Consider the following 18,246-nt stretch of genomic DNA (forward strand, 5'->3'; position numbering starts at 1 on the left):
AATTCACAAAACATAAAATGCACCCACTTAAAGTGTATAATTCAGTGGTTTTTTAGTATATTCACAGATATGTGCAACCATCACCACAGTCAATTTTAGAACATTTTCATCGCCTCAGAAAGAAACCCTGTACTCTTTAGCTATTACAGCACAGTCTCCTTCTCTCCCAGACCTAAGCAACCACTAATCTCTCTACCTCTATATTTTCCTCTTCTGGACATTTCATATAAATGGAATTGTAAAAAAAAATGTGGCTTTTTGCATTGGCTTCTTTCACTTAGCATCATGTTTTCAAGGTTCATCCAAGTTGTAACATGGATTAGTATTTCATTACTTTTTTTTTCTTTTTAAAAAATTGTTTTATTGAAGTATAGTTGATTTCAATGTTGTGTTAATTTCTGCTGTACAGCAAAGTGATTCATTTATACATATACATACATTCTTTTTCATATTCTTTTCCATTGTGATTTATTACAGGATATTGAATATAGCTCCCTGTGCTATACAGTAGGACCTTGTTGTTTATCCATTCTCTGTATAATAGTTTGCATCTGCTAATCCCAAACTCCCAATCCATCCCTCCCCCACCCTGCATCCCCCTTGGCAACCACAAATTTTGTTCTCTATGTCTGTGAGTCTGTTTTTGTTTTGTAGATAAGTTCACTTATGTTATATTATGACTGAATAATATTCCATTGTATGGTTTTACCAGATTTTGTTTATGCATTCCTCAGTTGATGGACATTTGGGTTGTTCTACTTTTGGACTATTAGGAATAATGCTGCTCTAAATATTCATGTCCAGGTTTTTGTGTGAGCATATGATTTCATCTCTCCTCTTTGGTATATGCTTAGAAGTGGAATTGCTGGATCATATGGTAACTCTATGTTTAATCATTTGAGGAACTACCAGACTATTTCCAAATTGTTACACAATTTTACATTTTCATCAGTAGTTCTGAAGGTTCTGATTTTTCTACATCCTCACCAATACTTGTTTTTATCTTCCTTTTTGATTCTAGCTACCCCCTGGGTGTGGAGTGGTATCTCATCATGGTTTTGATTTGCATTTCCCTGAAGATTAGTGATATTGAGCATCTTTTCATGTTTATTGGCCATTTGTGTTTCTTCCTTGGAGAAATGTCTGCTCATATATTTTTCTTATTTTTAAATTGGGCTACTTGTCTTCTCATTACTGAGTTGAAAGAGTTCCTTATGGGTCCCATATATGCTCTAGGGATGCCTGCTAGCTGGGCTGCTTGGGTCCTTCTGTTGTGGTGGGCTGACTACTGTGGGTTGTCTCGTAGGCTTGGCTCTACCACCCGCCCCGGGTCTGGTTGGTTGCCAGGCCCTGCCTTGTGCAGAGGCTGCTGGCCACTGCTTGGTGGGGCTGGGTCATGAGGCGGCTGGCTGCAGACCCACAGGTGGCCCCTGGGCTACTGCTAGCTCACTGGTGGGCAGAGCTGGAGTCAAGGAGATCCTGAGCTGGTGTCTTCCCACTGGTGGGTGAAGCTAGGTCCTGGGGCTAGTGCCAGCCCACTGGCAGGAAGAGCTGAGTCCTGGGGTCTGGCTACAGGGCCTGGGGTCCCAGAGCTGGTGTCAGACTGCTGGTGGGTGAGGCTGGTTCTTGACATGGCTGGCTGCAGGGTCCAGGATGTCCTAAAGCTTGTGTTGGCTTGCTGGTGGGCAGGGTCGGAGCCCAGCTAGTCCCAGAGCTGGTGCTGGTCTGCTGATGGGTGGGCTGAGTCTGCAGGCTGCAGGGGTACCGTTGTCCTGAGGCTGGTGTCTGCCTCACTGGTGTGTGGGGCCTGATCCTGCATCCTCTGGTGGGCAGGGTTGTGTCCAGGGGTGGCTGTGGATTCACGGGGGGTCTTAAGGCAGCTTGTCTACTGGTGGGTGGGACTGTGTCCCCACCCAGTTAGTTACTTGGCTTGAAATGTCCTAGTACTGGTGCCTGTGGGTTGGTGGGCATGGGCACAGCTGGGTCCTGGAGCTAATAAGCTAAAGGGAGGATCCAAAATAGTATGTGGTAGAATGAGCTCCTAAAAATGGCTGCCACCAGTGTCTGTGAGCTCCAATTGACCCCTGTCTCTCTGGGAGACTCTCCAAGATTAGCAGGTAGGTCTAACCCAGGCTCCTTTCCAATGATTGTTTCTGAGCTGGGTCTCGGAGCATGTGAGATTTTTGTGTGCATGCTTTATTAGTAGAATCTCCATTTCCCACCGCTCTCTGGGTCTCCCGCAAGTAAGCCCCACTGGCCTTCAAAGCCAAAAGTTCTAGTGGCTCATCTTCCTGGCAGAGGAATGCTGGGCTGGGGACACTGATGTGGGGCTCAATACCTTTGCTCCTTAGGGAGATGCTCTGAAATTGTAATTATTTTCCTGTTGGTGGGTCACCCACCCAGAGGGTATGGGTCTTGACTACCTATCTCACTGTGGTTCCTTCTTTATATCTTTAGTTATAGAAGATCTTTTATGGTAGGTTCTGGTCTTTTTCATCAATAAGTGGTCTGTAAATCATTGTTATTATTTTGGTGTGGCCATGAGAGGAGGTGAGCTCATGGTCTTTCTACTCCACCATTTTGGCTGATCTCCCTACTGTGGGTTGTGTTTCCACCTTCTTCATTGTGTCCTTTAAAGCACAAAAAGTTTTAATTTTGATGAAATCAAAATGGTCTATTTTTTCTTTTGTGTCTCATGCTTTTGGTGTCATATCTAAGTATCCTTTGCTAAATTTGATGTCATGAAAACCTACCCCTGTTTTCTTCTAGAAGTTTTATGGTTTTAGCTCTTATATTTAGATCTTTGAGCTATTTTGAGTTAGCTTTTATATATGGTGAGGTAACAATCCAACTTCATTCTTTTCCTTGTGGCTATCCAGTTATTACAGCACCAATTGTTGAAAGGCTATTTTTTTTAACCCATTGAATGGTCTTGGCACACTCGTTGAAAATCAGTTGACCATAGATTCATGGTCTTATTTCTGGATTCCCAATTCTATTCCATTGATCTGTGTTTATTTTTTGTGCTAGTATCACCCTTTAAAAAAAGAAAAATCATTCCTTTTTCATAGCTAAGTAGTATTCCATGGTTCATATCACCCTTTCTTGATTACTATTGCTGTGTAGTAAGTTTTGAAATCAGGATATATGAGTCCTCCTACTTTGTTCTCCTTTTTCAAGATTGTTTTTGCTATTCTGAGTCCTTTGCAATTCTATTTAAATTTTAGAATCAGTTTGTCAACTTCTACAAAGAAGTCAGCTGAGATTCTGATTGGCATTGTATTGAATCTGTAGATTAATTGAGGAGCACTGTAATCTTAACAATTTTAAGTCTTCTGATCCTTGAACATGGATGTTTTCCTATTTATTTAGGGCACGGAGAAAAGCTAGAACCCTCCTATGCTATTAATGTGGTATATCACATTTATTTATTCACATATTTTGAACCATTCTTGCATCCCAGGAATAAATCCCATTGATCATGGTGCATGATCCTTTTAATGTGCTATTGAATTCAGTTTGCTAGTATTTTGCTTGGGATTTTGGCTTCTATATTCATCAGAGATATTGGCCTTTTTTTTCTTCTTCTCATAGTGCCCTTATATGGCTTTGGTATCAGGGTAATGTTATCATCGTAAAGCGAATTTGAGAGTATTCCCTCCTCCTCAATTTTTGAGAAGAGTTTGAGAAGGACTGGCATTAATTCTTCCTTAAATGTTTGGTTGAATTCACCAGTAAAACGATCTGATCCAAGTCTTTTTTGTTAGGAGGTTTCTGATTACTGATTCAATCTTCTTACTCATTATTAGTCTGCTCAAATTTTTCTATTTATTCATGATTTAGTCTTGGCAGTTTGTATGTTTCTAGGAATTTACCCATTTCTTCTAGGTTATCCAATTGGGTGGTATATAATTGCTTATAGTCATCTTTTTGTATTTCTGAGGTGTCATTTGTAATGTCTTACCTTTCATTTCTAATTTTTTGAAAATTTTGAGGCTGCTCTCTTTTTTTTCTTAGTTAGTCTAACTAAAGTTTTGTCAATTTTGTGTTTTCAAAAACCAGCTGTTCGTTTTGTGGTTTTTTTCTATTGTTATTCTGGTCTCTATTTCATTTATTTCTACTCTGATCTTTGTTATTTCCTTTCCTCTGTTAACTTTGTGCTTAGTTTGTTCTTTTTCTAGTTCCTTGAGGTGTAAAGTTAGGTTGTTTTTTTGAGATCTTTCTTAGTTCTTAATGTAGGGGTTTATCACAATAAACTGCACTCCCAGAACTTATTTAGCTCTGTACAGTAAGTAAGTTTTTGGTATATTGTATTTCCATTTTTGTTTTGTTTGTTTTGAGGTATTTTTGATTTCATTTTGATTTCTTTGACCCATTAGTTGTTCAGGAGTATGTTTTTTAATCTTCACATATCTGTGAATTTTCCAGTTTTCCTGTTACTGATTTCTAGTTTCATGTCTTTGTGGTCGGAAAAGATAGTTGGTATGATTTCAATCTTCTAAATGTGCTGAAGCTTCTTTTGTGACCCTACGTGATCAATACTGGAGAATGTTTCATGCACACTTGAGAAGAATGTGTTTTCTACTGTCGTTGGGTAGAATGTTCCATATATGTCTTTTAGGTCCATTTGGTCTAAGATATGGTTCAAGTCCAATGTTTCCTTGTTGATTTTCTGTGTGGATGATCTAACCACTTTTGAAAGTGGGCCATTGATGTTCCCTACTATTATTATATTGTTATTTATTTCCCAGTGCTTATAAAAGTTATGTTTACATTATACTGTGGTCTATTGAGTGTGTGATAACATTATGTCTTAAAAATGTACATTCCTTAATAAAAAATACTTTTATTGCTAAAAATGGTAACCATCAGCAGAGTTTTCAGAGAGTCATAATCTTTTTGCTGGTGTAGGGTCTTGCCTTGATGTTGATGGCTGCTGACTGATCAGGGTGGTGGTTGATGAAGGTTGTGGTGACTGTGGCAATTTCTTAAAATAAGACAATGATGAAGTTTTCTGCATTGATTGACTCTTTCACAAGTGATTTCTCTGTAGTGTGCAATGCATTTTATAGTACTTTACCCACAGTGGAACTTCTTTCAAAATTGGGGTCAGTTCTCTCAAACCCTGCCACAGCTTTATCAACTAAGTTTGCATGACATTCTAAATCCTTTGTTGTCATTTCAGTGGTCTTCAGAGCATCTTCACCAGAAGATTCCACCTTAAGAAATCACTTTCTTTGCTCATTCATAAGCAGCAACTCCACATTTGTGAAAGTTATCATCATGAGATTGCAGCAGTTAAGTCGCATCTTTAGGCTTTGTTTTTAATTCTAGTTCTCTTGCTGTTCTCACCACCTCTTCAGTTACTTCCTCAACTGAAGTCTTGAACCCCTTAAAGTCATCCATGAGAGCTGAAATAACTTTTCCCAAGCCCTTGTTAATGTTGATATTTTGCCCTCTTTCCATGAACCATGAATGTTCTTTTTCTTTTTTTTTAAATTAATTAATTAATTTATTTATGGCTGTGTTGGGTCTTCGTTTCTGTGCGACGGCTTTCTCTAGTTGTGGCAAGTGGGGGCCACTCTTCATCGCGGTGCGTGGGCCTCTCATTATCGCGGCCTCTCTTGTTGCAGATCACAGGCTCCAGACGCGCAGGCTCAGTAATTGTGGCTTACGGGCCTAGTTGCTCCACGGCATGTGGGATCTTCCCAGACCAGGGCTCGAACCCGTGTCCCCTGCATTGGCAGGCAGATCTCAACCACTGCGCCACCAGGGAAGCCCACCATGAATGTTCTTAATGGCATCCAGAATGGTGAATCCTTTCCAGGAAGTTTTCCATTGACTTTTCCAAGATCCATCAGAGGAATCACTGTCCATGGCAGCTATAGCCTTATGAAATGTATTTCTTAAATAATAAGACTTGAAAGTCAAAAGTACTCCTTGATCCACGGGCTTCAGAATGGGTGTTGTGTTAGCAAGCATAAAAACAACATTAATCTTGTACATCTTCATCAGAGCTCTTGGGTGACCTGTTCATTGTCAGTGAGCAGTAATATTTTGAAAGGAATCTTTTCCTGAGCAGTAGATCTCAACAGTGGTGTTTAAATAGTTAGTAAACCATCTTGTCAACAGACGTGCTGTCATATAGGCTTTGTTGTTCCATTTATAGAGCACAGGCAGAGTAGATTTAGCACAATTCTTAAGAGCCCTAGGATTTTCAGAATGGTAAATGAGCATTGGGTTCAGCTTAAAGTGACCAGCTATGTTTGTCCCTAACAAGAGAGTCAGCCTGGCATTGACTTCTCCTCTCTAGCTAAGAAAGTCCAAGATGGCATCTTATTCCAGAAGAAGATTATCTTGCCTACATTGAAAATCTGTTTTTTTAGTGTAACCACCTTCATTCATTATCTTGGCTTATTCTTCTGGATAACTTTCCACAGCTTTTACATTAGCACTTGCTGCTTCACCTTGAACCTTTATGTTACGGAGATGGCTTCTTTCCCTAAAGCTCATAAACCAACCTCTGCTACCTTCAGAATTTTCTTTTGCAGCTTCCTCACCTCTCTCAGCCTTCATAGAATTGAAGAAATTTAGGGCCTTGCTCTGAATTAGGCTTTGGCATAAGGAAATGCTGTGGCTGGTTTGCTCTTCTATCCAGACAATTAAAACATTCTCCATATCAGTAATAAGGCTGTTTCACTTTCTTATCATTTGTGTGTTCACTGGAATAACACTTTTAATTTCCTTCAAGAACTTTTCTTTGCATTCACAACTTGGCTGACTATTTGGTGCAAGAGATCTAGCTTTTGTCATATCATGGCTTTCAACATGTCTTCCTCACTAAGCTTAATCATTTCTAGCTTTTGATTTAAAATGAGATATGTGCGACTCTACCTTTCACTTGAATACACAGAGGTCATTGTAGGGTTATTAATTGGCCTAATTTCAATATTGTTGTGTCTCAGGGAATAGGGAGGCCTAAGGAGAGGAAGAGAGATGGAGGGACAGCCAGTCGGTGGAGCAGTCAGAACGCATACATTTATCAGTTAAGTTTGCTGTCTTATATGGATGTGGTTTGTAGTGCTGCCAAACTATTACAGTGGTAACATCAAAGATCACTGATCAGAGATCACCATAAGAAATATAACAATAATGAAAAAGTTTGAAATACAGTGAGGATTACTAAAGTGTGACACAAAGTCATGAAGTTAGCAATTGCTGTTGGAAAAATGGCACTGATCAACTTGCTTAATGCAGGGTTACCACAAACCCTCAATTTGTAAACAAAACCCCAAACAAACAAACAAAAAACCACAATATCAGCAAAGTGCAAGAAAATGAGGTTTACCTGTTCTTTCATATCTTTTATGGGCTATTAGCATCCTTGCATTTCAGCTTGAAGAACTCCCTTTGGCATTTCGTGTCTCATAATTCATGTAGGCTTTCTTCATTCTTTTTCATTTTTTTTCACTTTAATTGAATAGTTCCTAATGACTTGTTTTGAGTTCACAGATTATTTCTTCTGCTCGATCAAATCTGCTGTTGATGCTCTCTGCTGCATTGTTTATTTCATTCATTGCATTCTTCAGCTCCAGAATTTGTTTGGCTCTTTTTTATGGTTCTGCCTTTCTGTTGAACTCTCATTTTGTTCATAATTATTTTCTTGATTTCGTTAAGTTGTATATTTGTGTTCTCTTGTAGCTTGCTGAACTTCTTTGACACAATTATTTTGAGTTCTTCTTTGACAATTTGTAGATCTCCAATTCTTTGGGTCAGTTATTGGAAAATTATTGTGTTCCTTTTGTGATGTCACGTTTCCTTGATTTTTGTTGTCTCTCGTAGAATTGCATTTGTCTGTGCATTTGATGGATCAGTCACCTCTTCCAGACTTTACAGAATGGTTTTGGTGGGGAAAGGCCTTCGCCTGTGGGTGGCTGCAGAGACATTGACTGGGTGACTGTGGTTGTTCCAGCTCCAGGGAAGCCCAAGTGGCATAGTCTCCATGCAGCTCTGTCAGCTTAGGTCATCATTGGTGAAGATTGCATGGGTCCTTAAAGGCCAATGCTAAGGGTATCTGCAGCTGCTGTGAGTGCTGTTGTGATCTTCAGTGGTGAAATCTGCTGGGGACATCCTGACATCTTTTTCTCCCTTGGGGGATGTCATGGCCAAGGGCATCACTTTTGGTGCTATGTTTGGCTTCAGGTACACTCACAGTGGTGGTGGCACTGATGTCTGATATGTGGCATCCATGGAACAGTGACATACCTGAGATCTGGAGCGTGGGTGCTTGTGGAGCAACCATGCCTCCAGGGTCCAGGGCACTGGCTCACCAGCAGCTGTGTGCCTGAGGTACGAGCACATGTGGAGCAGCCATGGAGCTGGGGACTAGAACACGTGCATTTGCAGAGGACAGTGGTTCTGGGGTTCAGGTCCACTTGCAGTGGCTCCAGTGCCTGAGATACAGGTACTTGCAGGGCAGCTGCAGGTCTGGAGTTTGGAGCCCAGGAAAACACAGCGTGGTCACAAAGTTGGGGTCTGAAACATGGGCATACATGGAACACCCATGGCTCTGGGGTCAGGGGCATGTATGGGTTTGGGGGTGGGGGACTGACAGCCCTGACTCCAGGGCAGTGGAACAGCAGCTCCTCATGAGGGAGGTACAGCAGCACCTCTCTCTCCAGTGATCCACGGTAGCAACCATCATTGGTTACCTCAGTCATACAAGCTGTTGGTGTCTCTGTGGAGCAGGCTTCTGGGGTTTGCACTGACAAACAGGGTCCTCTTTCGTGAAAGCTGTAGAGAGTCTGTTGTAGAGGCTGTTCAGGTTCTCAGTGGCAAGGGTTGCCAGGGTCTTCCACAGAGCAGGCCACTGCAGCAAATGATGGCACCTGTTATGTGGCTGGTACTGATATCTTCTGCCCTTCTTTGTTCCTAGCCTTCTTGAGATGTCTCAGATAAGCCAACCTTCCCAGTGATTCTTTTCATGTGGTTATTCTGTTTTTTTGCTCCACTGTGTTGCTGTAGGTTTTTAATTGGAATCTTGAGCCCTCCTAGGGCTATTTTCTTTTGTGGATAGCTAATTATTGTATTCTGTGGGGGGATGAAAGCTGATATCTTCTACTTTGGTATCTTGCTGAGGTCATCTCCTTTCTTTATAAGGGCATTTAAAGCTATAAATTTCCCTATGGGAACTGCTTTCACTGCATTCTATAAGTTTTGATATACTGTGTCTTCATTTGCATTCATCTGAAACTGTTTTTATATTTTCTTTTGATTTCTTTTTTGACCATTAGCTATTTATAATCATGTTGCTCAATTTCCACATATTTGTGAGTTTATCAAATTTTCTTCTGTTATTTATTTCTAATTTCATTACATTGTGGTTGAAAACATACTTTGTATTATTTATACTTTAAAACATTTATTGAGGTTTGTTTTATGGCCAGCATATGGTCTATTTTAGATAATGTTCCATATGCACTTGAGAAGAATATATATTATGTTGTTGTTGGATGGAGTCCTTTGTTAGTATCTGTTAGGTCTAGTTGGCTTCTAGTGCTGTTCAAATTTTATACTTCCCTATTGGTCTTCTCACTCGTTGTTCCATCTGTTATTGAAAGTGAGTTATTGAAGTTCCAACTATTATTGTTGATTGTTTCTCCCTTCATTTCTGTCAGTTTTGTTTCATGTATTTTTGTACTCTGTTATTAGGTCCATATATGTTCATAGTTGTTATATTTTCCTAATGGATTATAGAGTCTATGTTCTTAGGTTTTGTAGTTAACATAGCTTTTCCCCAGATTATGGGTGTTACACTTGATGGTTGTTTTAATTGCTCGTGTGTGTGTGTGTGTGTGTACATAATTAAGTGGAGATTCAAGAGAGGGTCTTTAGAGACCACAAGTCAAACAACTGGTACTTCAAGTTGGAGGTGTTTTTTTTATAGTTTTCAAAATAAGAAAAAGGTGATTCAGTTCATAGACCTACATTTAATTATATCATATTTTTTTATTTGCAAAGTGGTTGAGAAAGATCAATAAAAAAAAATTAAGGTTGTAGAACATATATATTCTTTTATTCTATCAACCACACTGAGGATCTAATTAAACAATGGCTCCTACTTTAGGATGTACAGGAAATTTTGCCTCTTCTATTATGCAAACTGTTTGGAATCATTGAACAACAACCTTGATAAAATCTCTCAAAGTCCTAAAAGCATTGTTGTACAACATTTGTCAAAATGATGATATTTTTCAGAGGGTTGGAATCATATTAATTATAACATTCCTAATAGGGACAACAGTAGGGGATCCATCTTGGGACAGTATTCGGGATCAGATCCTGGGCAAGCCATCTGAGGAAATCAAAGAATGCCAAAAACCAAAGCCAATCCTTCTTCATACTGGAGAGGTAATACATTTTGATTTTCATGGTGAAATTAGTATATCGTTATTTTTACATTTATGAATTATCAGATATGATTAGTAGCTCTGTGTTGAATAGTAGATCTGTGTGTTATTCAGATGTTCCCATATCAAATTTTTAATATTAAAAAATATGGATGCTATAAGTCTAACTCTAAGAAATAAGGGTTATGATTATTAAATACACTGACTTAGATTTTTACATCTATAGTAAATAAATGAAACAATTAGAACAGTGGAAAAGGAAGAATAAGATTAACATTTTTCTTATTCAGGATTTGTTTATGTTGACTCCAGAATAGGAGTGAACACAGAATTCTTTGCAGAGAAAAACATCTCAGGTTATTTTCTGACAACTCAGGCAACATTATTAACTAAAGCAATATTCTTTAAATACTCTTTGGAACATGGATTTTCATATTCATACCAGTGTTCATACTATCATGGATTTTTGATGTAGAAAAAATTTTTAAATAGCATTTTTTCTAATATTTAATTAAAATTCTCCAGGAAGAAGAAAGAGAGGAAACAAAGGAATAGAGGGAAAGATTCTACTAATCTGAATATGGTAAAGGGTAGATTCTCTTGGAGAAAACCTAAAAAGCAAGGCAAGACTTGCTAACTGAAGATTTAAAGTGCTATTAAAGTAAAAAGAAATCATCAACTTAAGCTATTCCAAATGATGGTAATTCCTTATTCATCTTTTATAAGGATAGTCACCATGGTAATATAGGAGAACACTTGGTTATCTATTACACATTGTGATTCCACAATGACAAATCCACGAGAAACTTCATTGATGAGAAAATAAGTCCAGGTTAATGGGACACTGGTATATGAGATTTACATCTTATTACTATTGAATAGATAGAATATTTAATACTACATGAATTAGAAAAAAAATATGATATTAGGATAAGACACCTCAAAACAGCTGGAAACATTTAAAATCCTTTAATAAAGGAACTTCTATGAGCAGCGTCAGTCTCTTGACGATAGAAAGAATAATATTCTTAACACAGTTTTCATGCTTTTGGTTCTTAGCTGTCAAAACCTCATCCCTGGCACCCAGATATTGTTGATGTTCAGATTATTACCCTTGGGTTCTTGGCCATCACTGCCATCCCTGGGGAGTTTACGTAAGTTCCTCTTTTTTATTTTGTAGTTACACATGTAACTGTTGTGGATGTGTTTCTGTTGGGATCACTTCTTATCATGGGCAGATAATTCTGTACTGACTCCTTTGTATCCTACTGTGCTATGTTTGGCAACGGTGACAAATATTCCCACCCTCTTTTGGTGGGGCCTCTGAAGAATAAATCTCTCTCTGCCTGTTACTAGTGGGTAACCTGAAGTAAACAGAAAAATCTGAAAAGTTATCATTCCAATAAAATTATACAATGATTTATGATGTCAGTAGAAAGACTTTAAATAATATTAAAACATAGGGTCGTGAAACAATCAGTTTAGGTATTAGAAGCATGGAAACATATTTTAAATCCGATCCTTATGCCATATTTCCTATCTTAGTAAGTAGCAATTTTTTATCTTTCCATTGCTCAGGCCCTAAATCTTAGAGTCATCCCTGAATTGTCTCTTTCTCGATTTTCCCTGCTTTCAATCTTTTAGCAAATTCTGTATGTTCTATTCAACAGTTTCCATCATTCTTCCCCTCCCCATCCCCCGGCCCCAACCTGGGTCTAAGCCACCATTATCTCTCCCCTGGATTTTACTGCAATAACCTCCTGTCTTACCTTCTTGCTTCTCCCTCGCTCCTCTATAGTCTTTCCTCAACATTATAGCCAGAGTAATCCCTGAAAAGCATAAGTCAAATCATGTCACTATTCAAAACCTTTCAATGGCTTCTAACTCTCCAGAGAAATTCTCAAACCCTTATAATATCCGACAGGGCCCTATGTGATCCTCTCTTCAGCAAGCTCTCTGATCTGATTTCATACCACTCACCCTTGACCACCTCTGCTGCAGCCACTTTGGCTTCAGTGCCATTCCCAGACTACCAAGCATGCTCCTATTTTAGGGCTTTTGAACTTACAGTTCCTTCTGCCTGAAACACTTACCCTCCATTTATCCCCACGGCCAACTCTTTTAGTCCTTCTATTCTCTGCTCAAAACTCTAACAGAGATGCCAGTCTTGCTTACATGATATAACATTGTCTTTACCCCCCACCGCTCCTACCACCACCACATCACTACAGCATCAGCACGAACACCGCCATCCCCACAATGACCACCACCATTCTCTTTCATCCTTATCCTACTTTATACTCTCCATAGAACTTATTGTCATCTCACTTTTTTATTTGCTTGTTGACCATCTTCCCTCCCTAGAATGTCAGCTCCATACTGTTGAATCCTTAGCAGTTTGAAGTGGGTCTGGTACGTGGTAGGTGTCCAATATTTTACTGAAGGATTAAATGAATGAATGAAATAGTAAGTTCTTTGTAGGCAGGAACAGTACACTCTCTACTTGCCTCAGCTGTTATTAACATAGAATGCAACCTATTGTTGACTCAGTGAATGGAAAGTGATTGGGATCTTTTGCCAGTGATATTCATTGATTCTGTTTTCCTCCTTCAAGTTGTCTGTTTTCACTTTAGGATTTGTTTGGAAGATAGGGCAGTGAGGAAAAAAGCTCAACTTTAACTTGCATTGTTTCTATACACTTCACTATTGTTAGCCAGGCTAACATTTTGGCTTTCACTACAAGTCTTTCTGTGTACCTTGTGTACATTCTGAATAGGAAAACACTTTGATAATTCTGTTTTCTTGACTCAGGACCATGTCTGGACGAAGACTTCGGGAGGCAGTTCAAGAGGTAAATTAAAAATGAAATAAAATATCCATGCATTTTTATTTGGAAAAGAGAAAAGAATTCCCTATCCCTATGATCTGGCACCTTTTAAATTATTCTTTGCAAAGATGACGAGAGTTTTACACATCTTGAAAGTAATGGCTGGAGGTGAAAATGAAATATTGGTGGCATAAGAACAAACTTAAAAAATATAAGAGAACTATAATAAGATTAAAATATTTCATTTGTATTTATGTACTAATAATTTAAAAATTGATAATGGTTTTATGGATTCAGTAGTAAATGACCCCAAGTACATTAGTATCTTAAAGTCCTGTGTAAATAAAAATCTAACACATGTTAAAAATGCTGTATTTTATCTATATTTGTGATTTTCTTTACATTCAGAAAGTATTGTAGATGGTTCTAAGATGACATAATCAACAAATGTCTTATTATATGGAGCTGGAAATAACTCCTGTGGTTAGCTAATATGTTCCCATTATACTTTTTTGGAAATTGATACAATATCTGTATTTTGGTAATAAGATTCTGCATCTGCAAATAGAATCGTTAAGATGTTCGGAGATCCATTGACTTGCCCAACTATAGTGCAGAGTTATGGCTTTAAGTTTTCCTAAGGGATCCTTTGATACTCCTGTACTCCTAGGCAGTTTTGATCATTAGGAAAAATATTGTTAAGATAGTTATCTTACAAATGATTCATATTTATAATTGTATGTTAAGTATAAGTAGGATGATAATACACTATAAGTTGAAGAGTAATTTTATTTCACTCTCCCTTTCCCCCTAGGAATTTGCAACTTATGGGATGCTGAATATGACTGTTGTTATTTCGGGTCTATGCAATGTATATACACACTACATTACCACCTATGAAGAATACCAGGTAAAATAAAAAGTTCTCATCATTTAAATGAATTATACCCTGGTCAAGACTATTGCGTCAAATGCAGAATTTCTTTGTGGACTTCCTCAATCGTGTTTTTGAGAGGTGATTTTGTTTTAGGGCTGGTAAGAGAATGATAAGCCAGAGGTTGTATTTGGGAGTTCTAGGTTGACCATTTCCAAGTTCAGGTCAAAATTCTAGTCTCACTGACTTCCACTTTCCCTGAAATAAATTACTTTATCAGGGGCACTGATAATAAGCCTGGGTTATGGCATACAACATTCCTAACTCTATCCTTAATGCTTCTGGTGCCTTAAACTTCTGTAGAACCTGGGAAAAACTCCCATTGATAGCTTCTGTTTATTGAGTGCACTGGCTAAGCACCTTGCAAATGTGATCTTACGTAATCCTCACAATTAGCCCTGACTGAAGTAGGGTATTATTATATCCATGATACAGATTAAGAAACAGAGCCTCAAAAAAATTAGGGAGGCTGCTGGCCGGTAATGCGTTTTTGTTTACAAATAGTACAGAAAGTAGCCCAAGTACTTTTAAACAACAGTAGTTAAAAACGTGAAAACAGTGTAGAGTTCCACAATTAATGGTTTCTAATACATCTGCAGGTATAACTTGGCAATCCATACTGTGGCACACAGGCTACCCCTTGACAAATACTCAGTAATTCCAGCAGTAGAGTCTGCCCTGCTGCCCTCTGTTGACTTTACTGAAGGGTCCCTGCCTTCTAGGAAATCCTGTTGAATAAAGGTTCTTAACTGGGGTAAACTTAGATGCAAATAAGTTTTCATGTATCCACTTTTTCATTTATCTGTAACTGTCATTTAGCATTTCTTTCAATTATGAATGTAGGCAACAAATGACAGTAATATTAGCTGTACCTCTGACTTTTGTCACCAGTAGGAACCATGAATATTTTTCATATCACAAATAGTTACTGCACATCTGGAAATACCTTTTACTCTCATTGCTATTTTAAAATCACAGTGTTATTAGATCTGCTACTAGATCTTGTTATTCAGTAGCATCATACAGAAGCACAAACATTACGCTATCGCAAAATTGGTTTATTATTGTTTGATTTCAGTTGAATGGGTTTCCTTTGTCAATCCATGTATTTTATTTTATGTGTTTAGAAATGTTGCTCTTAAAGGGGTCCATAGGCCTCAACAGACTGCCAAAGTAGTCCAAGGCGCAAGTAAAGTTAGGAACACCTACTAGCTTGTCTCCTGGTTAGGGACATGAAAGGATTAGTATTAATTAATTAATTAATTAATTCACTCAGTCAACAGATATGTTTTGAGAGAGATACTGTACTAGCCACTATCTGGGCATAACAATGCCTTGCCCTCAAGACCACTAGAATTTATGGGCCAGTAAAAGACATACAAGAAAGCAGATGATTACATTTCTGTGAAAGGGATGCACAAGGTGTTATGAAAACGAAGAGAAAGAGCACCAGTTTAGACTGGGTATTTGAAGTTGGGGACTGGCAGATTTTCACGAAGATGTAGAATTTGTCCAAGTTATTGAGAATGAGTAAGGACTAATTGAGCAAATAAAAGTTAGGGAGGATGTTCCATATTGAGGGAGCTACATACACAAAGGTCCAGAGGGGCAGACTTAGTATATTTAAGGGGCCATAATTAGTTGAGTACCATGGAATTAGCATGATGAGGGTAGTGAGACAGGGGCTAGAGTGGGAGGCAAGGGTTAGGTCGATGGAGAGTCTTTTATGCTGTGCTACAGAGCTTTGAGTCAATAAGGAAGATTTTGGGGAACTGCAGTAGAATTTAGAGGAAGGAATGCTCTGTTGAAGTCTGTGATTTAGAAAGCTCACTAGGATGGCAGTATAGAAAATGAATTGGAAGGGCAAGTGTAGAGGCAGAGAACTGATTAAGAAGCTGTAGTTATGATCTGGGTGAGAGCTAAGTGTTTGACCAAGGTAAAGCAGTAAAGAAAGAGGACAATGAAAAAATTCAAGAGATGTTAAGGAATGATGACTTGGAGACTTATAGGATAGAGGATGAAGGAGGGAGAGGGGCCTAAGGTGACTGCAAGATGATCCTGGCATGAGAGACTGGAAGGATGGCCTTCACTGAGATGAAGAATGTTGCAGGGAAAGCTGATATATTTGGAGTGATGAGTTCCAGGTTAGATTTGATGAATTGGAGGTTTCTGTGGAACAACCAGAGCCTTGGAGCTCAGGTAAAAGGAGTTGTATTTGTTTCTATTTTATAGTTCTATGATGGGTTAAATGTCCTTCTCCAGATAGTTCCATCACCCCCCGGTTTATCCAGGAGTTACTAAGACTTTTATTTTTCCTCATTTTTTTCTCCTGCTGTACTCTTTGGGGGAAAACATTTATATTACAAGTACTTAAAATAGACATAAACTCAGGAGCTATTACCCTCTTTCAGCTTAACTGGACTGTTGGTCTAAATGGCATAAGCCAGGAGAATTCTTCACTGCCTTGAACAAGTAGTTGATGGGAGCCATTTACTTTTGCTGGTAAATGGAAATGCCCACTACTTTGTCATAAGTAGTCTTGAATTATGTCAGTTTGGATTATGCAAGATGTCCAGTCATCACCCCTCACTAAAATGCAACACCTCTGTAAATGGATCGAAATATGCAGGATGGTGTAAGACTCTGTTCTGCCTCTCCTGCAGGCTCAGCGGTATGAAGCAGCATCCACAATTTATGGACCACATACTCTGTCTGCTTACATCCAGCGTTTCAGAGTCCTTGCTAAGGCCATTGCTACGGTAATCAAAAATTGTATGTTTGTGTGTCTCAGGGGTGGGGAGATGCAAAGGGAAGCAAAAAAGACCTTAGCTTTGAGTGTTCAGTTTCTTTGAAAATCTTTATATTTAAAAATATTGTAGCTGTGAGGTATCTCTAAGAAATGAAACTGGTAAAATAAATTCAGAGTCAGTTAACATCTTTTGGTAGTGACCACTTTTTTCATAGCTATTATCCTCCCAATCATCGTGTGAAGTATGGAGGTATTTTCCCCCGTTTTTCAGATGAGCAAATAGGTTCAGAGATGAGAAGTGATCAAGCTTACTATAACTGTGAGTTGAACCAGTGCTCTCTAATCTTGGTCAGTTTCTCTCCAGTTGCTTCCTGAATTGAGTGGTTTATCAGTTCTGAGATGCCCATTTTCCGTATTATAACATCTCTGAAATTGGGATGTATTGGGTTGGCCAAAAAGTTCATTCGGTTAATGAATATGTTGTTTGATAAAGTTCTTGGTGAAAATGAAAAATGTCTTTTATTTTTACTTAAAACTGAAGAAACTTTTTGGCCAACTCAATATCTTCCAATCAAAGGAATCTTACGATTATAGTTAGTAGCATGTTTTCACTTTCTTGGTGGTTCAAAAATAATAATAGTGATTATAATCAATAGAGCCTTAGATTTGGTAAAGTGCAACAGTGTCTTGGAATGTACACACACATTGTGTCTACCTAAAATCTGTACACCTAAATAAGTTTACTTAAAGGAACTCCACTTGTGTAAATCTTCCCTCTGGAATATAGTTTATATATGAAGCTGCACTCTGATGTCAAAAGATTAGTCAATAAGTAGGATAAGGACTTTAACGTGATAAATGGACCCTTGTACAATACCACATAAGCCTCAATAAAGGCTGTGAGGCAATGATGGCATAGCAAAGACAATAAAGCCCTTTCAAAGAAAGAGCTTGGATATATTAAATTGAAACAAAACTGCTGTTTCTGTAGGTCAAAATAGTGAAATATGGGCAATTTCATATGCCTCCATCTAATTAGTTATTGACTGTGTGTTTGAAGTTTCAGTACAAGGTATTTACTTCAGATATATTTTAATTATCTGGTTATTGTTTTATCATAATATTCTTTTCAATTTTAGGTCTGATACTTTTTTAAAAACAGAACTATTTTTATTTTTCTTCATAAAAGCTAACTATTTGTAGAATATTCAGATTATACAGAAAAGTATAAACCTCTAACCCATCTGTAGAGATAACCGCTGTTTAACTTTCATGCAATTACAGGTTTATAGCTCTTCCCATGAAAGTAGAGTCATCAAATTTTATA

At 38.2% G+C, this 18,246-nt stretch overlaps 1 protein-coding gene across 4 annotated transcripts in view; it reads left to right on the forward strand.

Moving 5' to 3' along the window:
• Positions 1-18,246, forward strand: part of ASAH2 (N-acylsphingosine amidohydrolase 2) — a 79,589-nt gene that overhangs the window by 41,777 nt on the left and 19,566 nt on the right. For 3 of the 4 annotated variants that reach the window (XM_036828872.1, XM_036828870.1, XM_036828873.1), the window contains 5 exons: positions 10,295-10,410; positions 11,469-11,563; positions 13,221-13,260; positions 14,051-14,146; positions 16,834-16,929. In XM_036828872.1, coding sequence (XP_036684767.1) covers positions 10,295-10,410; positions 11,469-11,563; positions 13,221-13,260; positions 14,051-14,146; positions 16,834-16,929 — 443 coding nt within the window. Of the gene's footprint in view, positions 1-10,294; positions 10,411-11,468; positions 11,564-13,220; positions 13,261-14,050; positions 14,147-16,833; positions 16,933-18,246 lie in introns of those variants that run through there. The other variant, XM_036828874.1, reaches the window with a different exon arrangement.

This window comes from Balaenoptera musculus, chromosome 16, assembly GCF_009873245.2.
Source record: "Balaenoptera musculus isolate JJ_BM4_2016_0621 chromosome 16, mBalMus1.pri.v3, whole genome shotgun sequence".
Taxonomy (NCBI): Eukaryota; Metazoa; Chordata; class Mammalia; order Artiodactyla; family Balaenopteridae; genus Balaenoptera; species Balaenoptera musculus.